The following is a 24,416-nucleotide window of genomic DNA, read 5'->3' as shown; positions in this document are numbered from 1 at the left end:
CTGAGCATCCACCATTTCCAGCTCCAGGTCAGGACCCTTCTGCGTTTCTAAACGCAATGTATGGTGTTTTCTCAAGATCATGGCACCCCTCTGGAGCACCTTCGGGTCCCATGGGTCCAATGGCTTTTAATTTGGGTGTACCTCACTCATATGCTCCGGCACCTTTCATGCCATATATGCCAGCTTCGACCCCGTTGTGGCAGTACCAGGCTCCACCGAGGTCGACGCCGATATCGACGCCGGCTCGACCGAAGTCGACGACTCCGGCTCCGGCGTCGCCGTCTCCAAGCAAGTCTATGGAACATCCTTCCAAGCCTTCGGATTCGATTCCGACGTCGGCTCCGGCGCCGTCGGATTCGACATTGGATCCGGCTGCACTTCGAGTTAAACTGAGGTCTAGGAGAGAGGCTCAACGTCTCCTAGATGAACAGAGATTTTGTGAGTCTCATTCAGACTTGGAAGAAGGTGAGGTGGATGGGAATGATTTCGAGGACCTGGCAGAGGCGAGTGGTCTTGAATTTTCTCCAGAATGGGCTTTACCTTCGGGGTCTGATACACCCTCTAGAGATGTTCAACCATACCACGTTGTTATGAAGAAGGCGGCAGGACTTTTAGGTTTGACTTTACCTACTGTCGAATTTAAGTCAAATTTGCTGACCGAGGTTCTTCATTCTCCGAACTCAACGGTAGAACCTTTACTACCATTTAATGATGCTTTTACAGAGCCCATTATGGAAGTATGGAAGAAACCTTTTTCTGCTCCTGCAGTTTCAAAAAGTGTGGCTAGGAGATATAGAGTGGCTCCTGAAGATCCTGCCTTCTTGTCATCTCACCCTTCTCCTGAGAGCTTGGTGATTCAGGCTGCTTGTTCTAAGAAGTCGGTTGGTGCTTTTCCGCAGGTGCCTGGTGACAAAGAGGCCAGGAAACAGGATCAAGTCGCCAAAAAGACTTTTTCTTCTGCTAGTATGACATTAAAATCATCTAATGCCACTTGCCTTATGGGTAGATACATACATGCTCTTATGGACTCTATGCGTTCATTGATCCCTAAGGTTCCGGAGGATAGTAGAAAAGACTTTGAGGAAGTTTTATCTGACTCTCAAGCGGCAGCCCGTCAGGTCATACAAAGCGGCCTCGATACTGCTGATTCGGTGGCAAGAATCATGGGCACAGCGGTTGCCACAAGGCGTTCGGCTTGGTTGAAGTCATCTGATTTTTCAACTGATGTACAGTCTGCTTTATTGGATTTGCCTTTAGATGGTGAAGGACTTTTTGGAAAGAAAGCAGACACGGCCTTGGAGAGATTCAAGGATAGCAGAGCGACCGCTAGATCTCCTGGCCTTCAGATCAGAGGTTCTACAACCAGGAAATTCAGAGGGTTTGGTCGCTCTTCCTTTCGTTCATATAGACAAGGTCTACAGCAGCAGCAACAACAGCAGCAGCAACAAAATAGCTTGTATAGATCATACAGGGGAAAGCAGAGAGCACGTCCTCGAGGACGTCAGGCCTCTTCCTCCTCCACCTCCTCCAACCCCCCAGCCACGGAAAAGCAGCCCTAGATCCGCCATTCAGGATCATGTGGGTCCGGTGGGGGGTCGGCTTACCCACTTTCTACGGGATTGGGAATCGGTTACATCAGATCTTTGGGTTCTCAATCTCGTAGAAAATGGGTATGCCCTTCCCTTTCGGGAATTCCCTCCAAATTCCCCTCCTTGTCAGGGATATTGCTCAGAGGAACACCTGTTACTCCTTCAGGAGGAAGTTCAAACTTTATTGAGAAAAGGTGCGATAGAGGTGGTTCCGGAGCAGGAAAGGGGTCAGGGATGCTACTCCCGGTATTTCCTGATACCCAAGAAGGATGGCAGGCTTCGTCCAATCCTGGATCTCAGGATCTTGAATTTTTATCTAAAGCAGGAGAAATTCAAGATGCTCACCCTTGCTCAGGTTCTTCAGGCTCTGCTGGAAGAAGACTGGATGGTGTCGCTCGACTTACAGGATGCGTATTTTCGTATCCCAATCCTGAAGTCGCACATGAAGTATCTCCGTTTTACGGTGGGGTCGCAGCACTATCAGTTTGCGGTCCTTCCGTTTGGTCTTACTACAGCACCTCGAGTCTTCACCAAGGTGATGGCAGTGGTGGCGGCGCATCTCAGAAGATCAGGGATTCCTGTATTCCCTTATTTGGACGACTGGCTGATCAAGGCAGAGTCGTCCGAGAGAGTGCTCCATCATCTGCAGGAGACAACCCAGTTGTTGTACAGGTTGGGTTTTTCGATAAATGTACCCAAGTCTCACCTGGTGCCCTCCCAGCGCAACCTGTTCATAGGTGCTGTACTGGACACAACTGTATGTCGTGCATTCCCTCCCCTTCAAAGGATTCACGACATACAGGAAATGATTCCTTTATTTTACAATGGAGCGGTCGTTCCAGTCCTGAAGGTCCTTCGCCTGCTCGGTCTGATGGCTTCATGCATTCTGTTGGTCAACCATGCACGCTGGCACATGAGGGCGCTCCAGTGGTGCCTCCGCAGGCAGTGGTAGCAGCACAACGGAGATCTCAGGGAGTCTGTGAGAATCTCCAGAGAAGCTGCGGCGGATCTGTCTTGGTGGGGCGTGGAAGGCAATCTGTCTCAAGGAAAGCCTTTCCAACTGCCTCCATCGGTTGCCACAGTGATAACGGATGCATCCACTCTTGGGTGGGGTGCTCATCTGGGGGATCTGGAGGTCAAGGGTCTTTGGTCTCCAGAGGAAAGGTTGCTTCACATCAACCTTCTAGAATTGCGGGCGATACGTTTGGCGCTCAAGGCCTTCCTCCCTTCCCTTCGCGGTCGTTCGGTCCAGGTCCTGACGGACAACACGACCGCAATGTGGTACATCAACAAACAGGGAGGAGTGGGGTCGCAGTGTCTCTGCAGAGAGCCTCTGCGCCTCTGGTCCTGGGTTCAGGACCATCAGATTTGTCTGATGGCAAATCATCTGGACGGGGTTCTGAACGTTCGTGCAGACAGTCTCAGTTGGCAGTTCTCTGCCGACCACGAGTGGAGGCTTCACCCAGAGGTAGTTCACGACATCTTTCGGATGTGGGGGACTCCTCGGGTGGACCTGTTTGCCACTCGCGAGAATGCTCACTGCCTGTCGTTCTGCAGTCTCCAGTTTCCGATGCAAGGAGCCTTGGGGGATGCGTTTCAGTTGAGTTGGAGAAATCAACTCCTTTACGCGTTTCCTCCCATCCCTTTGATTCCTCGGGTTCTGAGGAAGATTTGCCAAGACCGGGCCCAAGTCATATTGGTCGCCCCGGACTGGCCAAGAAGGGTGTGGTATACAGATCTTCTCCACCTCTCCTCTCACCCGCCGCTCCGTCTCCCTCTCAGGGCAGACCTCCTCTCTCAGATGGAGGGGCAGGTTCTACACCCCCACCTCCAGACATTACACCTTCATGCCTGGAGATTGAACGGGGCAACCTGAATTCCTTTTCCCTCCCGCCTGACGTTGTGGATGTCATCTTGTCAGCCAGGCGTGACTCCACTAAGTCCATTTATTCTTATAGATGGTCAAAATTTGTCATGTGGTGTGGGGAAAAGTCTATTGACCCTTTGAGAGCCCATTTATCTGATGTTCTCCAGTTTGCTCTTTCTCTGGCGCAACAGGGGCTTGCTGTTGCCACAGTGAAGGGCTTTCTTTCAGCGCTGTCGGCATTTCTCTGCTTGCCTGACCAGCCATCTCTTTTTAAGTCTCCTGTGGTTTTAAGGTTTTTGAAGGGCCTCACAAATAAGTTTCCTCCTACTCCTTTTATTGTGCCTCAGTGGGACTTAAATCTTGTCTTGACTTTTCTGATGGGTGCTCCCTTTGAGCCTCTTCACAGATGTCCCATGAGACTTCTTACTCTTAAAACAGTCTTCCTCGTTGCAATAACCTCGGCAAGGAGGGTAAGTGAGCTTCAAGCTCTTAGTTTCAAGCCCCCTTTCTTGACCATTCATGCTGATCGATGGTTCTTAGGACCAGGGCTGCTTTTCTGCCTAAGGTGGTAACTCCTTTCCATTTAGGACAGTCCATTACCCTACCTACCTTCTATCCTCCCCCTCACCCTTCTAAGGAGGAAGAGAGACTACACCGTCTGGACCTCAAAAGGGCGGTGTCTTTTTACTTGGACAGATCTAAAGACTTTCGTCTGGATGACCAGCTCTTCATTGGCTTTGCTGGCTGCAAGAAAGGAAGAGCGGTCCATAAGAGAACCTTGTCGAGATGGATCGTCCTCTGCATTAAGATCTGCTACTCTTTGGCCGGTAAGGAACCTCCAGAGGGTATAAGGGCTCATTCAACTAGAGCTAAATTTTCGACCTCAGCATTGGCTAGAGGTGTGCCTGTTGAGGATATATGTAGAGCGGCAACTTGGTCTTCCCTCCACACTTTCGCGAAGCATTACTGCTTGGATTCCGAAGTGAGGAGGGACGGCCATTTTGCGCGTTCTGTCCTTCAGGATTTCCTAGTTTAGAAGAGTGGACACCCTCCTCCGGGAGTAGGGACTGCTGTGGGACTCTATTCACAAGGTGAGGAATCCACACGGCAGATGTATCTATCAGAAGAACAAGTTACTTACCTTCGGTAACGCTTTTTCTGGTAGATACAATATCTGCCTGTGGATTCCTCACTGACCCACCCGCCTCCCCGTTGTCCACTCTTCTATACCAGAGTTACTGTAATGTAATGTATATATATTTTGCTATCATGGAAATGTTTCTATTGCTTTCCTGCATTTGCTTTACACTGTGTGTTTTGCCCTTACTATTGCGTACTGTGTATACTGTATACCTTTCTACTGTCATTGGTCCGTCCGTGTGCCTCGATGGCACGGAAAAAAGGGCGGAACTGATGTCATCACGCCGGCGTGGGCCTGTTATAGGCGTCGGTGACGTCAGCGGAGTCGCGAGCGATGTCGTGTCTCTGTGACGTCCGAATCCACGTCGGCGCGAGGCTACAAAAAGAATTTCCGAATGTTGCTGACGCAAGGGGATATTCACAAGGTGAGGAATCCACAGGCAGATATTGTATCTACCAGAAAAAGCGTTACCGAAGGTAAGTAACTTGTTCTTTAGTACACAACCCGAGCCTTAGGAAACCGTATAGTGAATACAGGTGGCCACTTAGATGAGATTGTATAGCGAATGCGAGTGGTCACTTAGAGGAGGTTATAGGGGGCTCCTTACGGTAATTTCACAAAATCCTTGCTCCGCTGCAGTCAAATGAAGAGATTGCAATTCCACAAGGTTGATCCTCGCGGCTTCAGCCACGTACCTGGCACCACTCGTGGATCCTGCCGCGTTCTGGGGACCTTTACCTTTACAGCTTCGGCCACGCCTGGCCGCACCCGAAATACTGCTCACAACTCCTCGCAGCTCCTGCTGCACCCGGGGAGCCCTCGCGGCTTAGCCGCACCCGGGACACCACTCGCGGCTACTGCTGCGTTCGGGGGGCTCTCGCGGCTCCGGCCGCACCCGGGACACAGCTCACAGCTCCTACCGCGTCCGGGATGCTTTCGGCCTCCGTGGTATACCCTTGCAGCGGAGTGGCCTCAATCCGCGTTTTTTTTGCCTGCTTGCCTTATTTTTCAGGCGGTTTACAGGCTTATCCACGCCGGGTGCCAGGTGCTGCAGTCGGCGTCTTCCTCGTCTCGTTCCTCGCTCGACGTTCGTTCGTTCGTTTACTCGACCGCGCCCTCTCAGGACACTTTTTTTTGTTGATCCTGGGGCCCAGCAGCAGCAGTCCTCTGGATGCACAAAAGCACAACACTTCATGGAGTCACAGCCCCTATATTTATAGTACATATTTGCTTTGTCTGCCCGGGCACAGAGCTTGGGGAACCAGCCTAAACTGGTTCAGGGGGGTATTGGAGCACTTTGTTTACAAGGCTCCTGTTCCCCTTTGTCCGGTGGGGGTCTGTCATCAGACATACCACAGGGGGGGCGGAGCCAGCATTGTACAGGCTAGGCACAGACCTTTGCAGGGACCAGGGACTTCTCTTCTCACTACTTCAAATGCAGATGTCCCATTCAGCCTAGTGCTGACTCACCCTACCCCTCCTGGAGCCAAAGACGCATCTCACCAGCCCCTGTCACTCAAAAGCTAGACATGCAATTCACATCAGGCAGGCAGACACATAGCACACAGAAATGGCAACTTCTAGAAGTGGCATTTCTAAAATAGTTATAATAAATCTGCACATTTATTATTACCATTCCAAATATACCAAACTTGACCACGCTGCTCCTCTCATATCAGAAATTGCCACTGAAACACTTATCAGGGAATCCCCAATGCATTCCTATGGGAGTGTAGCCTCCTTTGGGAGTGTAGCCTCATAGTAGTGAGACGCCAAAATGGCTGTTTGTCACTACCAAGACATGTCCCGCACTTAAGGTACATGTTCTACCTTTTATCTACAATGCACACTGCCCATAGGGCTATCTAGGCCCTACCTTAGGGGTGACTGACATGCAGTAAAAGGGGGGATCACAGACATGGCACACACTTTAGGTGCCACGTCACAGCGGCAGTAACACTGCGTGTACAGGCCCTGCAATGGCAGAGGCCTGAGATAGGTTTGGAAGGCTACTTTGGTGGGTGGCGCAATCAGCGCTGCAAGCCCACCAGTAGTATTTAATTTACCAGCCCTGGGTATATGAGATACCACTTTACAAGGGACTAACAGGTATATTAAATAGGCCAAACAGGTGTAAATGTAAATGTGTATACTTGTAAAGCGCACTGTGACTCCATCTCGGAGTGTCCTGGCGCTGTATACCGCTGGGGAACTCGTCCTGGCTTTCCCCGTGAGATGGTCCCTCCTGGGCATCCCCAAGGTGAAACCAGTCGTCCCCGGCGCTTAAGGGGCCGTTGTGGAGATTAAGCAAGCTATTGCCCAGAGTTGCAGAGTGGAACCCATGGTTAGAGTAGGCACCGAGGCGAGAATTATCGTGTCTGCGGACATTGACCTAAGACCCAGCCGCATCGGGAATTGAACCCTGGTCCCGGGCCGACCTCTGCTTCCGGGTCTGCCGCTTCTAACCAGTGAGCCACACTTCTCCGTAGACCAATCTTACCATATTTAACACAGAGAGCACACGCACTTTACACTGGACAGCAGTGCTAAGGTGCCCAGAGTCCTAGAACCACCAACACCATGCGAGAAAAAAGGCTAGGAGAAAGGAAAAAAGTTTAGGGTTGACCCTGCAACAAGGGCCAACTCCAACAATGTTCTTTTATTTCATTTCATTTTTCATTTTATTTCATTTATATCGCGCATAAATCACCCGAAGGTCTCAGAGCGCTGGCAGGAGGCAGAACCCCTATGACCGACTGATCAAGGAGAAGGAAGACTCATCTGACTAGAAGAGCCAGGTTTTTAGCTGTTTTCGAAATTTAGTGTGATCGGGCTCTAATCTCAGTTGAATGGGGAGGGAGTTCCATGCTTCTGGGGCAGTTTTACTGAAAGCTCTATCTCCGTTTCTAACTGTTCGGACTCTGGGAACGGAGAGAAGGTCTTTACTGGAAGAGCGTAGCGTCCTGCTAGGGACATGGGCCTTGAGCTTCTGTACGAGATAAACAGGCCCATGGCCATTTACGGCCTTATGGACCAGGCAGCAGAGTTTACATTTTATGCGTTTATGTATCGGAAGCCAGTGCAGAGTCCTGAGACAGGCTGCTGAGGGGGTACGCGGAGGTAGATCTAGTACTAGCCTAGCAGCAGTGTTTTGGAGGACCTGCAGTCGATTCAGTAGTGTTAGATTGATGGCTGAAAAAAGGGCATTTCCATAATCCATCCTATTTACAATCAGTCCCTGGACCAGGGGCATGCGCGCTGAGAGTGGGATCCATTTAAAGATCTTCCTCAGACTTCGCATCTGGCCGTAGCTATTTCCCACTGTTTTCCTGATATGTTCAGACATGGTCAGCTTGTCGTCCAATATTACTCCAAGATTCCTGACAAAGGGTTTGGGGGCTGGGCAGGGACCGAGGGAGTCTGGCCACCAGTCTGATGACCAGAATTGGTCAGCTTTGCCGAATAGCATGACTTCAGTCTTTCCCGTATTCATCATAAGATAGTTTCTGGTCATCCATTCTTGTATACTGATCATACAGTTTTTGAACCTACTTTTTATGTCATCAGGGCTTTGGTTGATAGTGACGAGGATTTGGGTATCGTCAGCATAGGATATGGTTCCAAACCCATGTTCTCTGATGATCTTCGCCAAGGGGGAAACATAAACATTAAAAAGGGTTGGGCTCAGAATAGATCCCTGTGGGACACCTTTATCATTTTCGTAGAAATTGGAGGTGTGGGATCCTAATTGGACCCTGGACCGTCTGTTGCCAAGATAGCTTGATAACCATTGGAGTGCGGCGCCCTCGACACCAGCCTCAGCAAGACGCTCTAACAGAACGCGATGCGAGATGGTGTCGAAGGCCGCAGACAGGTCCAACAGGATCAGTATGGCTGACTTTTTTTAGTCTAAAGACAATCTTATGTTGTCCACAACCTCCAACAGGGCCGTTTCGGTGCTGTGGAATGCCCTGAAGCCGGATTGGGATGGATCAAGGAGTTTGTTGGACTCCAGGTAGGTAATGAGCTGTTTGTTAATTAGGGCCTCCATAACTTTCCCAAAGAGTGGTAAAAGGGAGATGGGCCGATAGTTTACAAGTTGGTCTGGGTCAGCCGTGGGTTTCTTTAAGATAGGCCTGATCACTGCTTCCTTCCAGTGATTGGGAACAGCACAGTGTTGTAATGATTGATTGAAAACGTTAGTTAAGATGGGGATCAGGACTGGGGAGATTTTAGATATAACTTGCGGAGAGGCGGGATCCCCCGGTGCTCCAGATTTCATCTTCGACAGAGTTTGGTTCACCTCTTTTTCTGACAAGAATAAAAACTGTTTTAGCGTGGCAGAGTGGCTATTGGGGATGTTATGCCTATTGACGTAGGGGATGGTGATTTCATCATTTGACGTTGGCTGGGGGAACCGTTTATGAATTTCATTGACTTTCTCATGAAAGTGGGAGGCTACAGATTCCACCCAGTCCTTGGTATCGGGGGGCGCCTGATGCATTCCTGGAGGACTGGTGAACTCCTTCACAATGTCAAAGAGTTCTCTTTGTGAATTGGTTGCTAGAGTGATCCTGTTTCCTAGATAGACTTTATTTGCCTCGGCAATGTCCTTCATATACTGCCGGTGTGCAGTTTTATATAGTTCCCTGTCTTGGACACTTTTTGTATGTCGCCATTTCCGTTCTGCCATCCTAGTAGAGTATTTTGTTTGCTTCAGCTCTGGCGTGAACCAGGGTGAATTATTCTTCGGAGGTTTGGAGTCGCGCATGGGTGCTATGTCATTTAATGTGAGGGTGATAGCCGATTCAAGTTTCGTGGCAGCTAGGCTAGGGTTTTTTTTTTTAGAAAGGATCCATAGGGCTGGAGTTTCAGGGACGGCACTGGATTGGTTAAAATCCTTTCTCTCTGATAGATATTTTCAGGTCTATGAAAAGTCCTCCTCAAACACCTTTCCTCTCCACTGTGATGTCCCGCAGGGCTCTTTTTGGAGCCCAACATTCTTTAATTTGTATATGCAGGCACTTGCGGAGAATCGTAAACCATTTGGGATTTCATTAGTATCATATGCAGATGATAACCAACTGGTCCTTTCGCTCATACCTGATCGTGATCTGTCCTCATCTTACCTTGCATGAAAGCAGTGGCCAGCTGGATGGGCCAATCCTGTCAGAAGCTGAACGGTAATTGAACTGAATTAACGATTATGGGAAACCACAATTCACCTCAACAGTCTCTGGGCTGTATGGGAAACCACAATTCACCTCAACAGTCTCTGGGCTGGCCAGACGGTTGAGGTCCTTTTCCCACCCCAAAATGTCTATAAAAAGTTGGGGCCTCTGGAAACTGAGGCTACCAAATTCTCAGCCGGTTGCATGAGAATTCTCCGAATGCTTCTAAAAATTCTTCCTGTGCTTCCCATTATAACTTGACGAACAGTGATCCAGGTGTTCATTCTTTCACGCCTAGACTACAGCAACTCTTTCTGGAGCTCCCATAGCCGTAATAAGCAACCTACAAGTAGTGCAGAATGGTGTGGCATGTGTCTTGTTACATATACCAAAGCACACATTAGTGAGAAAAGGTCCTAGGGACCGTCTTTGGTTGTCAGTCAAGGCTCTCTATATTGCTTTTCAGCTGGTAACCCGCTACACCCAATGAGGGCCCTTCGTTCTTCCGATTAGCATAAGGCAGCAGTTCATCGCATTAGAAAAACTAGAAGCTGGGGAAGGGCCTTTACCTTCCCAGCACCTACTCTCTTGTATTCTGTCCCACTGGCCTTGAGGTCTATTGGCAATAAATGCACTTTTTGTAAAATACTCAAAACGTGGCTATTTGACAACTAACCCTCTACTGCATCTTCTTGAAGTATTGTTGCCTCACTTCGCTCTGGGATGCCTACGGGTCGCCAAGGCATCTGTACCAAATCCTATCAAATATGTATTGGTGTTATAGCAGTCTGGCCTGGCTTGCACACCCATCATGGCCTATTTACAGACCAGACAATATGCTTTCAGTTTTAGAAACGTGTTATAAAAGCTTGTTCAAATATCTTGAGATTAATATTCCACTAAGTTAGCTTCTAGCAAAAACTTGAGCTTTAAGATCTTACTTTTGACTTAGGAGGAGGGCCAGCTTTTGAAAAGATAACACTCATTCAGGTTTGAATTGACAAAGAAATTGGTGTTTTTCGCAGCAATAACCTTGCTGTGCAGAAACCATAAGTTACATGCATTATCTTTGGAAGAAGCATACTTAAGGTAGAGTTGCAAATGCACTTATGATTTACACCTAAGGTGGTATCTCTATTACTTATTAATTGATCCATTGAAATTCCTCAGATTTTGTATTAATCAACAAATTGGGGCAGAAAGCTTTCATTGGAGATGAACTCTGTGCTGACACAACTTGTGTTTTGACAAATACAAATTTATACTTCTCAAACATCCCAAGTTTTGCAGCGTGAATCTTTCTGGATTCACTATGCTGTGCATTATTCCGCGGTCTTGTGGTTGGGTCCGGATTCGTAGTCTTTTCTTTGTTTTTTTTTTTTTTTTTTTCGTAGCCCAGGTGGGCGTCGGCGTCACACCCCCTTGGGTGTATTTCCGGTGACGTCGGCATGCTTCCTGCGGAAGCTCCCACTCTTGGGCGCCATCTTCAGATCCTTTTTTTCCGCGGTCGGGTCTGGATCGTTCCCGTTTGGGCTCCAGACATTTTTGGAGAAAGAAGGAAGAAAATACAGAAAAGACGATGAGAAGTCATCTGAAGACTCCAGGGGACTTCATCGACGAACAGTCAGCAAGGAGAAAGCGTTTTTTCATCGAGATCCTCGACGACCTTCGACGAACACGCGACCAGGGAGGCCCTGGACGCTCGATGATGGACAACACGCCGTTCAAGTTGTGCCGTAACTGCCACCACAAGTACGCGCAGAAGGACCAGCACCCGGTATGCAACCTTTGCCTACCGGTGAACCACGAAAGCGGAGACTGCAACGCCTGTTCCGCCTTCGCCCCGAAGACCCTTCGTGTGAGAGAGAGGCAGAGGGTAGCACACGCCACCCTGCAGGGGAAGGCCCCGACTCCGTCCCTCTACGAGCTGGGGATGTCCTCCGAGGAAGAAGACAACGCTGCCGCCGAAGACGACAGCTACACGGTCGTAGAGACCGATTACACGAAGACTTCTGACAAGGTAGGAGACTCTTCGGCCCCCAAGAACCCGAGAGACTCTGAGTCTAGAAAAATCGAGGGCAAGACCCCGAAAGCGCCGACGCCAAAAAAGGCGGCGTCCGCGACTACTCCCAGGCCCAGCGGATCCTCCGAGAAGGAGTCCCCGGCGCCGAGAGCTGCTGATCAGCAGAAAACGTCGAAAATCGTCCCCGAAAAGGATCGATCGACGCCGAGGGAGAAAGACCCAAAACTGACAACGACGACCAGAGACCCAAAATCCGGTTCGACGTCGAAAACTTCGACACCGAAAGGCCCGGCGCCGAGCCATCCGCCGAAAAGAACGGCCGACCCATCCGACGCGGAACACGCGGCCGAGATGGAGAAGAAGAGAAGGCGCCTCGAGGCCGAAATGGAGAACATCATGCAGCGGAAGAAAGATTTCGATGCAAAGATGAAAGCCTTCACGATCCCTCCCAAGACCAAGCCACCGGTGGTGGAGGCGGTCGAGGAGGAAGAAGAGATCGCCGAAGTCGCCGAGGAACAAGACCAGGACGTCCAGGTGGTCGACGACCAGGAGGAGTACGAGAATCCCTACGATAGTTACAACTATGGGGAGGAAGATGAAAGCAGGACGGACACAGAGTCGGCACCCTCTGACCTACAGGAGGTAGATTACATAGATGTCGACACCGACAGCCCGGAGGAGGTGGTCGACACTTACCCCTCGAGGCCCTCGCCGCCGGACGACATCGGGGCCTACAACTCGGTGATACAATCTGCCGCAGCAGCTTTCAAGCTCAAGCTCGACGAAGAGAAGCAGAAAGCAGACTTCCTTCTAGAGACATTGCTCCCAACACAAACGAGGAGCCAGTTCCTTCCAATGCTCGAAAGCGTCTTGGCTCAGGGGAAGGAAGCATTCAGGGAACCCGCAACATGCAAGGCAGTAACTCCCAGAACTGAGAAGAAGTACAAACATTCCACAAAGGACCCGGCCTATATTCAGGGTACGGTCTCCGCAGACTCCATTATCAAGGCCACAGCAAGGAGGAGGGCTAACGTACCCACTACCTCGGGTCCGCCACCGGATAAGGAGAGCAAAAGGATGGATCTGGTGGGCAGAAGGATCGAACGGAATGCCGCTATCCACTGGCGCATGGCTAATTCCAACGCCCTGATAAACAGGCACATGTACCAGATCATGGAAGGGCTGGGGCAGTTGGTGAAGGACCTGCCCCAGGATGCCAGGCAGAAGGCCGAAAAGCTGGTTGAAGAGGGAAAAAACGCGGCAAATTCTTGCCTTAAGACGGCCCTGGATGGGGCAGACACCGCCAGCAGGCTCATGATGATGGGTGTCACGGAAAGGAGGCACGCCTGGCTCAGGATCTCAGGTTTCAAACCAGAGGTGCAACACAGCATCCTGAACACACCGTTCAACGGCAACACGCTTTTCGGACCAACAGTTGATGAAACGCTCAGTCAACTGAAGAAAGATAACGAAACAGCAAGATCCATGGGAGCATTGCAGTTCAGAGGCAACAAAAGGGGCACCCCGTCACGGAGGCCCGGCGGGAGAGGTGGAAACCAGCCAGATACATCACACCAGGCTTTCCAGCAAACGCACCAGGCAGACTCGCAGGCTCAGCATAGTCAGCAGAAGCAGTCCTGGCAGTACCAACAAAGAGGCCAGTCCTTTCGAGGGAGAAAAGGACGGGGGCAAAACAGAAGAGGGGGGCAGCAGCCCGCCTCTAAGTGACTTCAAAAAACTACGTGTGCCCGCCCACAGAAAAGATCCCAAGGGGCAGCACGTACAGAGGGGTCAGGACAAAATAGACACCTACGACCACATAACACCAGTGGGAGGAAGATTAAGATTTTACCTCCAGAAATCTAGAGAAATCACATCAGACAAATGGATCCTCAACATTATCCAATTCGGATACTGCATAGAGTTGGAGGGGAGGCCAACAAGCAGAAAACCAAAAGGAAAAACACTAGCAAGCAAGCAGCTGCAGTGTCTTCAGGAGGAGGCAAAGGAACTCCTGCGGAAGCAGGCCATAGAACGGGTACCCTTCAAGGAAAGAAACACAGGAATATACTCAACGTACTTCCTGGTACCAAAGGTAGACGAGACAATGAGACCCATTCTGGACTTACGGTTCCTGAACAAATTCATAAGAACGCAAAAATTCAAAAGGACCTCCCTGCAAGAGGTGCTCCCACAATTGCAGACCGGGGACTTCATGGTCACAATAGACCTCAAAGACGCCTACCTGCACATCCCAATGAACAGAAAGCACAAACACATGCTCAGGTTCATCATTGGAGAAAGCCACTACCAGTTCACGACACTGGCCTTCAGACTAAAATCAGCACCAAGAGTTTTCACAAAGTGCCTCGCAGCAGTCGCAGCGCACCTACGAAGGCAAGGAATACACGTATACCCTTACTTGGACGACTGGCTGGTGAAAGCAAACTCATACCAGAAATGCAAGCAGCACGCACATACAGTGACGAGCACGCTCATAAGCCTGGGGTTCTCAATCCATTGGAAGAAATCATCAATGGAGCCGGAACAAGTCAAGATCTTCCTGGGAGCACAGATCAACACCTTACAGGGCAAGGTGTTCCCCAGCGAGAAGAGGGCGAGGGCGCTGGTGAAGGAAACTCGACTCTACCGGAAGGGACAAGCTCGGACAGTGAGGACTGCGAGCAAGATCATGGGCATGATGGCATCATGCATCCATCTGGTACCAAATGTACGACTCCACATGCGACCCATTCAAGAATGGCTACAGGAGCAATGGTCACAAGCTACAGGCGGTTGGGAGGATCTAGTGGTTGTAACGCACGCAGTGCAGAAGGAGATGGTGGACCATGGAGAACATAACAAGGGGAAAGCCTCTAACGCCCCCAACGCCAACAGTGACCATCACCACAGACGCATCCCTGAAGGGATGGGGCGCTCACATGGAGGAGCTCAAGGTGAGGGGACTGTGGACGCCAACAGATGCGACAAAGCACATCAATTACCTAGAATTGAAGACAATCTTCCTTGCACTGAAAGCCTTTCAAACAAGACTGTACAAACACAAGGTGTTGATACAAACAGACAACACCACTGCGATGTTCTACATCAACAAGCAGGGGGGCACACAGTCAGCCCCGCTTTCAACGCTGGCGCAGGAGATATGGAGATGGGCCATCCCTCTCAAGATAGACCTGCTAGCCATACACCTGCCAGGGAAGGACAACATACAAGCCGATTGGCTCAGCAGGCAGACATCGGCATCCCACGAGTGGGAGCTCAATGCTCAGGAGACAAGGTGCCTGTTCGACAGATGGGGGACACCATCGGTGGACCTGTTTGCCACACGCCAGAATGCAAAATGCCAAAACTTCGCATCCAGGCAGCCTTAGGAGGGGTCACTGGGGAATGCCCTATGGATAGATTGGTCAAGGACATTTGCTTACGCCTTTCCCCCGATACCACGGATGCACAGAGTGCTGAGCAAGTGCAGAGCGAGCAACATGTCACTGATCCTGGTCGCACCACAGTGGGCGAGGCAGACATGGTACTCGCAGATCATGGAGATAACACAGTGTGCACCCCCCAGATTCAGCAGGAGGAAAGACCTACTCTCCATGCAGAACGGAGAGGTGCTACATCCAGAGCCAGAGAGCATGAGCCTAGTAGCGCGGCTCCTGAGGACATAGAGTTTGCACATTTGAGACTGCTAGAAAGCACCCTCAAGGTCCTTCGGGAGGCACGAAGGCCCAGCACTCGGAAGTGCTACGTTGCAAAATGGAAAAGATTCACAATATGGTGCAGACAAGAAAGACTTCACAATAAAATGAAGTGGGACTCCACAGTGCTAAGGTACCTGACGCACTTGCTGGAGAAGAACCTTAGCTCATCCTCTTTAAGAGTTCACTTGGCAGCGATAGTCGCCTACACAAGGGGAGAAACGTGCAGGAGTTTCTTCACATCACAGGTGGTGAAGAGATTCCTAGAAGGAGCGAAAAGGATTGCACCACCCAAGCGGGTGCCGCGCCATGAACACAGTCCTAACGGAACTCATGAAAGAGCCCTTTGAACCACTTCACAAGGCCTCCCTAAAGATGCTAACTATGAAAACAGCCTTCCTGGTTGCAATAACGTCCTTACGCAGAGTAAGCGAGCTTCAAGCGCTGACGCTACAAGAACCCTACATACAAATACACAATGATAGAGTTGTAATGAGGACTGACCCACACTTCATGCCGAAGGTGGTATCCAAATTTCACAGATACCGAGTTTTTTCCAAAAACCAACAACTAGCGCAGAGCGAGCTCTGCACACCCTGGACGCCAGAAGGGCAGTCATGCACTACATTGAAAGGACGAAGGGACACAGGAAAACAAAACAGTTCTTTGAGTCATTCGCAAACAGCTTCATGGGGAAAGCAGTAACCAAAAAGACCATTGCACGATGGATCGCACAGACAATTCAACTCTGCCACAAGCGTGCAGGACAAGAGCTGGCAGAGGGGACACGTGCCCACTCCACTAGGAAGAAGGGCGCTACAATAGCCTTCCTGGCTAACACACCCATAGAGGATATATGCCTGGCGGCAACATGGGCTTCGGTGCACACGTTCACGAAGCACTACTGTGTGGATATACAAATGAACAAGGAAGCTCAAGTTGGACAGAAGGTGCTACAGCACATATTCAACACCCAACGCTCATCTTCCACCCAGCCGCCACAGAGATGAGAAACCGCTACAAAATCTATGCACGGCATAGTGAATCCAGAAAGATTCACGCTGCAAAACGAATCGTTTTCTTACCTGTCGGTGTAGTTTTGCAGCTTGAAGATCTTTCTGGATTCACTAGCGAACCCACCCACCTCCGCCAGAAAGATGAGGCTGGAGACAGAAGAGGTGGTTAACAACAAAAAAAGAAAAAAAAGAAAAGGACTTTTAAAAGTACAAAGCGGTAAAATATCAACTAAATAGAACATTGCCATTACTTCGGAAACGAAAGAAACACGGAAAAAAAGAACCCGAAGATGGCGCCCAAGAGTGGGAGCTTCCGCAGGAAGCATGCCGACGTCACCGGAAATACACCCAAGGGGGTGTGACGCCGACGCCCACCTGGGCTACGAAAAAAAAAAAAAAAAAAAAGAAAAGACTACGAATCCGGACCCAACCACAAGACCGCGGAATAATGCACAGCATAGTGAATCCAGAAAGATCTTCAAGCTGCAAAACTACACCGACAGGTAAGAAAACTATTCGTTCACTCCAACAGAGCTGGATCTCTATGTGCCCATTACTCTGCACATTTTCTTTCCGACTCCTTGTTTTGAAGATTAATATTCTCTCTTTTCTGTTACTATATGATGCTGTCTTTAAATTGAGCTTGACCTGAATCAAGAAGGTAAGCTCCTGGACTAGCCAGTCTAGTAAAGGTTGGCCTCTAAAGCAGGGAATCAATAAATGGATTTCAATCTGAATCAAGTTTTGCTTCATCTGAATCAAGTTTTGCCTTGCTAAGACAAACCATACTATTCTATGAGAAACATATCAACTACAGTGAACTTGTATGTGCCGTCCATTAGCAGTTGCAGAGCTGCAATGTGGAACAGTCGATAAGCATTCACCAAACATTAATTAATGGACAGGAGATGTTTCTATTAAATGTCAAGTTGGGCAGACAGTTCTTCTCAGTCTGTTTCAGAAAAGCCTATATAGCTACTTACACATATTGTATGTGTTATATTGTGAGCACTACTCTGATACAAGCAAGACAGTCTATGAAATATGAAATGCTGGAGAAAACAACACACACTTACCCTCTACTGCAGTTTTGCTTTTATATCTTTTGTAGCATCACATATGGTACTTCCATCTCTTATGTGTATCTCCCCTCTATTCTGGACACAATTGAGCTAATAAATTTGACCTATAGTAGTCTGTAGCCGAAGAGGAGTGCTGAGCACATTCACTTCATGGGCTGACTTATGGGCACTTTGCAATGAGGTGGATGTGCCGCTAAAGTCATTGTGTGCTTAAAGGCATGTTAATACAATTTACTTTAAAAAATAATTATTGGGCAATTCCAGCATGACTACGGGAAATAACTCAAGATGTGCTTCTGTGGAACATACCGACACTGGAGCACTGCACTTGTTTCTTTTCATAGTACTTTATGAGAACATTACTTGATGGGTAACTTTACTGCATTGCTTTTGGTGATGAGGAAGCCTCAATGTTTCCCACTGGTTTCTGAAGTGATTTGTCCATGAAAATCGTAGGGAAAATGATCTATTTATTGAGACCCGTTCGTGTGGGTAATTATTTTGAAGATCTAAACAAGAGACTAATAAAAGTGAAGTCCTAAAAGCAGACAAAATATTATTTAATTGTAAGTATATTGATTCGTTGGTATATGTTAGTGTTTCAAAGTTTATTCACATATTGGTTTATGTGCAGCATACATAAAGCTCCAAAAAGCATGCGTTTTCTGTAAATGAGCTAGAGACCGTGATCTTAGGCACCTGGTAGGTACATACAATTCAACTTTATTCTGTAGGATAACAGGCCCTTGTTGGTGCAGAACCTTGTGTGCGTAGCTGAGCAGCTTATATTTCACTCTTTGGCGCATTGGCAGCCAGTGAAGTAGTTTCTGGCACTCAGCCGCTGAGCTGAGTCTGTCTTTGTTACATACCAGTTTGGCATTTTGCACCACTTGTAGGAATGTGAAGAGATAGTCTGCCATGCCCACGAACAATGCATTACCATAATCTAACCTACTAGTAAATAATGCTTGTGTGCCAGTTCTCCTACAATCTTGTGGGATCCAAGGAAGTAACCTTTTTAGAAGCTTCAGGATAGCGAAGCTTCTTCCACATAGAACCCGCACATGGTCTGCATGGATAGGGTATTGTCCACAAGGACCCCCAGATTCTCTGTGGATTGCTTTGGAGCAGGGGCATCACCCAGTGCATGGGGCCACCAAGTGGTATTCCAGACAAGTTTAGCTCCTCCAAAAAGTGACATTTCATATTTCCCTGCATTTCATTTAAGGTAGTATTCTGCCATCCAAGTTGCCATCTCCAAGAGGCAGTTATTCAGTTTTAATCTTGTGTCCTCGTGCCATTCTTCAATGGTTTTCAGCAGTTGGGTATCATCTGCGTCGGAGCAAATACCAAAGCCCCACTTCTCACTGATTTTTGCCAGAGAGGACACATAGACGAGTGTGGGGCTCAGTGATGCCCCCTGTGGAATACCATAGCCAATGGGTTTTGGTTTAGATGAAAATTCCCCCATTTGTACGCTCTGTGTTCTGTTGTTTAAGAAAGAGCTGAGCCATTGAAGGGCTTTAGCATAAATTCCTTTTCGATGAAGAATCTCCAATAGGCGATTGTATGAGACAGTGTCAAACGCCGCCGATAGCTCTAATAAAATCAGAGTGGTGGCTTTCCCTTGGTCAACCAAGGATCTTATGTTGTCTGACACGGCTAGGAGAGTTGCTTCCGTACTATTAGTGGCTCTAAAACCGGTTTGGGAGGGGTCCAGTAGATCATTTAACTCGAGATAGTTTGACAGCTGTCGGTTAACCAGTTTTTCGATGACGTTGGAAAGGTACAGGAGTTGGGAAATAGGTTGGTAGTTTGCACGATTGCACACATCTGTTACTGCTTTCTTCAGAAGGAGGGTCACAACAGCCTGCTTCCATGTTTCTGGGAATACTGCGGTATCTAGCAGGTTATTAAATAGCTGGGTGACATATGGGTATGATCCGAGAAAAAACATAATGAGGACCGGGATCTAGGGGAGACCCGGACTTGACTTCCCCCATTGTTTTAGCAACTTCTTTCTCTGTAAATGGAGAGAAGCTACCCATGCAGGCAGATGCATCGGGGAGAATGCTGGCAGTGGGGTGTTGGTGTTGAATGTGGAGTATATTTTACTAATTTTGTCTGAGAAAAACTCACTATTTACAAAACCTAAACCCAACTGTTGTGTTGTATTCTTTAACAAATAGGACCTTATTATGATGTTGGGAGGAAAGCCATCAGACAGCTCATTGGAGGCTTTCCACCCGACATCATAGATTTCTGTCCGATTGCCGTATAATGATACTGGCGATAGGAGGGAAACCAAGGGGGGAGGATATTCCGCTCTGCTTCCGACGGACCCTCAGAGCCCGTCATGGCTGTGGGCGGAATCGTAATCCCAAAATGACAGCAGAGCCAGCCTTGGCACTGCCGTTGGGATTACGATGTCACTTTCTGCTTGCCCTTTCATGGTGATCTTCCTGCCATGAAAAGGCAGGCAGAAAGTGACTTTGTGGGCCCCCTAGCAGGGCCACCCTCCCTCCCCTGGCCCTCCGCTATGATGTCCCTACACATCCAAGCCCTGTGTGGCAAGCACTATAGGGATGTTTAAAAACGTTAATTTTTCTATTACAGTGTGAGCTGTGGCCCTTTTCTGGCTGCTGCAATAGAAAAATGGATGTTTCCCGACCGCCCATAGGGTGATCGGATCCAAATACTGAGGGTGGAACGGGTGACTAATAGTAGGGCGGTTCCATTCCCTCTACGGTGTCAGTCGGAAACTCCTCCAATCGTAATCAGGCCCAGATATTATAAACTGAGAGAGAGTTTTTTTTAAACATATATCTTTAATAAAATTCCGTAATTTGAATGACAGAAGGAACATTTCTAAGCAGTATGCATTTCAAGACTTGTGTGAATGCTAAAAGTTTTGTTTTAAACTGTAAGATCTTAAAATACATGAATGCCATGAATAAAGTCGGACTCGTCGCAAGGTGTTTTTCTTCCATTCAGAGCACCTGCAAAACTTCCCCTGCCTCTGCTGACAACGTGTAATACCTTCTTGTGCTATGAGCTTCAACGGGTGGGGGGGGGGGGGGGGGGGTGTCAGTATTCATTAGGATAGTTTGCCTGTGAGCGTGTCTTTATTTATGGTCTGAAAAAGTTAAAATGGTGCTAGATATCCTTGCTTTATTTCTGCCTTTTGTGAAATGTTTTCAAAAATAGTCTTTTATGTAAGTGGAAAAAAGATGCATTGAATTTCAGACCGTGTTTTATCGGCTGCTGCATTAATTTGTTTTCTTTTCAAAACAGTAAATCAAGAGGAATTCTTAGCAATTATGACTGGGGACACAGAATGAGATTGAGTGGTCATGCAAGGACCTAATGGACATCAATGGAGCCCCAATGATTAAAAAACATAGTCGGTGTGAAACAAAATCAATAACATACAATTGTAGCTGCATTTTTGTAACTTGGTCTCTTTTAGCACATCGGTTTCCAAAATGTTTATCTACCAGTTTGTGTACAGTACTTTTGTATAGTTTTTAAATTAAATCATATTTTGCATATATCCTTTAAGGTTGTCTGTTGTTATTGTTGGTAGCATGTTCTAAAATAAAACATTAAAGAGCATGTATTTTAATTAAAAAAATATATATTGTACAAAATGTTGTATGTCTTGACATTTTTTTTGTTTCCGATGTGTTAACTAATCTTTTATTAAGAGGTCATTTCATGTCCTGTGTATGAACGCAGTTACCCTGGTTTCAGAGCTAGCAGTAAGAAGAAAACATTGCATCACAATTTGGCAAAGTTACAAGAATATATTTACATAGTCAGTCTCATACTTTTAAGTGCCTTATGGTGCTGTGCTAAATTAATTATATGCTTTGGTATTCTTCAGCTTTGCTTTCTTTTTACAGATAAAAGTCCGACATTCACAGCATATGTGTTTGTTAGGTGTTGCATTGGGTGGGTGAAATGACAGTAACATTCCTTCTGGTCATTGTGTACTGCTGTGCAAATAGTTATACACCTCTTGAGCAACACCTGTGCTAAACCATTAAACCCTATTGCTTATATCCAAGCACCCATTTCAGATTAATCTCCTATTTGCTGTTGCCCACTTTGGGTGTACCCAGACAGTTATCTTGGTAAAATGCACATAGGCATGTTGTAAGAAATTGGATTATTATTTGGGGACTGCCCATTTCAAAGAATATTCACAATTCCTGTCCATATGAACCCTCAAAGTCACTAAATAAAACCGTGATCAACCCCCCTGGCAGATAAGGCACTGAGCAGACAGGCTTAACTCAGGATAATATATAACGTATGTATGCAAGTGCCAAAAGTGTATTCAAGCCAAAACGCACCAAGCTAAATAATCTGAGATTGATTTAGCAAATTGAGATTGATTTAGCAAATTAGAGTAACATTTAATAAATAAATGTTACCAAATTTACAAAAACCCAGTATGGGGAACAGGCGATATGAAGTCTAAAGTAAAAATAGCGCCAAACGATGCAATGCACCAGTGGTAGGGGTCACATCACACCAAGACCGTGGCGTAATTTGAGGCTAACAGACGATGGAGCACAGGTCCGATACACCAACTAGGCTTTACCCCTTTTGGAGGTTTTACCTTGGAGACTTAGTCTTTTTTCTGAAAGTTTAACTCCTTCTGTGGGGTTAGGCAGTACACTGTACTGAGGAAGTCTTCACAAAGTTAGGTGGTGTTTGACGAGGTACTGCTGAAGTGGTTGACTTTTGCAGGAAAAGGTCTGCGTGGGAGAAATTCTGATTTTGCACCCAGGAAAATCATCTCTTCGGTCGGATACTTTTGCCCCTTTGCAGAGTCAAGATCTTTACATTCAGACTTGGTGCCTGTTTTTTTTTTTTGGAGCTCAGAATACTTCATTGGGGCAAGAAAGTGGCGGTATCCAGCTTTGAGTTATACAAGGATGAATATCTACTTGACCATGGTCTGCTGCATTTGATTTGCTGTTGTGGAGAAGCTTGAACAGGAGAAACCTGTTTTCTTAGCCAAGCCAGGTTGCACCTTGGTCTGATCAGCAGTGGGGTGGTTTATCCTGGTCCTCTGGAGGCCTGGAAGTCCAAATATTTTCGAAGCCCCAGGCTTTCTAGGGTGGTCGATGAAGTCCAGTTATGCAAACAAGGATCAAAGGACCTTAGGAACAGCACTTGAGGCTCAAGAAACTCACTCCTGCAGAGGCCACCAGAAGTGTCAAGATAAGGTCCAGTTGGTAATGGTCAACTGGGCAATTCAGGAAAAATGCCTCTTGCTCCTACTTTTAGACCTGTAGCCACACATGAGGTCAGCTAACTGACCCTTGGAGTTTACTTCTTTGTCCTAAAAACTAGAGGTAGCAGTTCATTCCTCTCTGGTCACTTCAAACTAGTTCTAGGAACAGTCATTCTGACTGAGAGGAAAAAAGATGGCACCTTTCCAGATGTCACTTACCACTTTCTTGTGACAGGGGAGGCCCCTTTGAAGTAAATAAAGTCCCCTGGTACACCCCAACTGGTCTTCCTGCTGGGGGAAGAAAAACACCTTCCTATACCCAAACTACTCTGGGAGCATTTGTCACACCTCATCTGATAACCCAGAGGGTTATTCTTGAATAGGTAATGCAGATTAGTCTCCAGGAGAATTATGCACAGATAAGATAACTTTCTAAAAGGTATATTTGCTTAACATTTATTAATAATCTGATTTCACCATAAAGTTTCCAGCTTCCAGTTGTTTCCCGTGAGCCAGCGATAGTCTTCTTGGAGTGAAAATTGCTTTTGGGTGCTAATCACTGTAAGATGTTAACTTTACATTTCTACATGCTTTTCTTTAAAATACAATGGGCTGCAAGAGGGAATAGTAATATTTGAGAGGAAGATTTTCTCCTGTTAAAAAGGGTAATTTTGTCAGTTGGGAGGCTAGACAGGGTAGACTTGAAGTCATGTTTGCTGCGCTCCTGCAGTGGATGGGACAATAGGTGCTGCAATCCACAAGTGGCATTTAACATCAAGGCTCTGGGTGCAGGAACTCTAGGCTAGTTAAATGTGGCAATATGCAATACCCCAAATCACTCATTTGTTGAGATTGAGTGGTGGCCCTTTTACCTCTGATTAGCAGGGGTAAAGTGCACGGAGGTCTAGAGCCAGCAATACAGGGCAACAATCTTGGGGTGGGGGGTTCTGACACCCAAAACATAGTCATTTCCTATACAAGTCACAAGCTTCTCTCATACGATAGCACAAAATTAACCATCAGTTCCTTGAGAAACTCACCCTAGTTTCCGACATTTATTTAGCGTCTTGTATGTGCTTAATATAGTGTTGGCTCAATTTGTCTCCATATTGTCTTATGTAGTGTAGCAGATTGCCATCATGAATTGAAAGTCAAGTAATATATTCTCCTTGACCATCCTGATTTCAGTTTTTTGTTTCCATTAAGTTAATGTATTCTAGAAGCAGCTTTTAAGTGTGTTCTTGCAGGCTATAATGATGTTGCACTTTAACTGGAAAACCAATGTACAGTCTCCTGGAGTGGGGTCTGATAAAATTAGGTGAAGCGAATTGTCTTTAATTCACCTTGCTTCCATTGTTTCTAATTAGCCATAATGAGTGGTTCTTGGAAACTAACTGTTAGAAATTGGGGTTTCTGGTTGACAGGAACCACAATCCCAGTCTGGGTAGATGCCAATACAACCTAAATTATCCTGTGCTCCCCCCCCTCTGGTAACTTAGCACAGAGAAGTCACGCTTAACTTATAAGGGAATGTGTAAAGTATTTGTGCAACACTTCATA

General features: G+C 47.4%; 1 protein-coding gene across 3 annotated transcripts in view; it reads left to right on the top strand.

Annotated features, from left to right (window-relative positions):
* Positions 1-21,258, top strand: part of CETN3 (centrin 3) — a 146,030-nt gene extending 124,772 nt beyond the window's left edge. For all 3 annotated transcript variants that reach the window (XM_078675367.1, XM_078675365.1, XM_078675366.1), the window contains exon 6: positions 20,903-21,258. In XM_078675367.1, the coding sequence (XP_078531493.1) occupies positions 20,903-20,949 (47 nt within the window). In that variant the 3' untranslated portion in view covers positions 20,950-21,258. The remainder of the gene's footprint in view (positions 1-20,902) is intronic.
* The last annotated feature ends 3,158 nt before the right edge of the window (positions 21,259-24,416 follow it).

Source organism: Lissotriton helveticus, chromosome 2_1, assembly GCF_964261635.1.
Source record: "Lissotriton helveticus chromosome 2_1, aLisHel1.1, whole genome shotgun sequence".
NCBI classification, from domain to species: domain Eukaryota; kingdom Metazoa; phylum Chordata; class Amphibia; order Caudata; family Salamandridae; genus Lissotriton; species Lissotriton helveticus.
The sequence above is the reverse complement of the archived record's forward strand: the minus strand, read 5'-3'. Positions and strand labels throughout refer to the sequence as shown.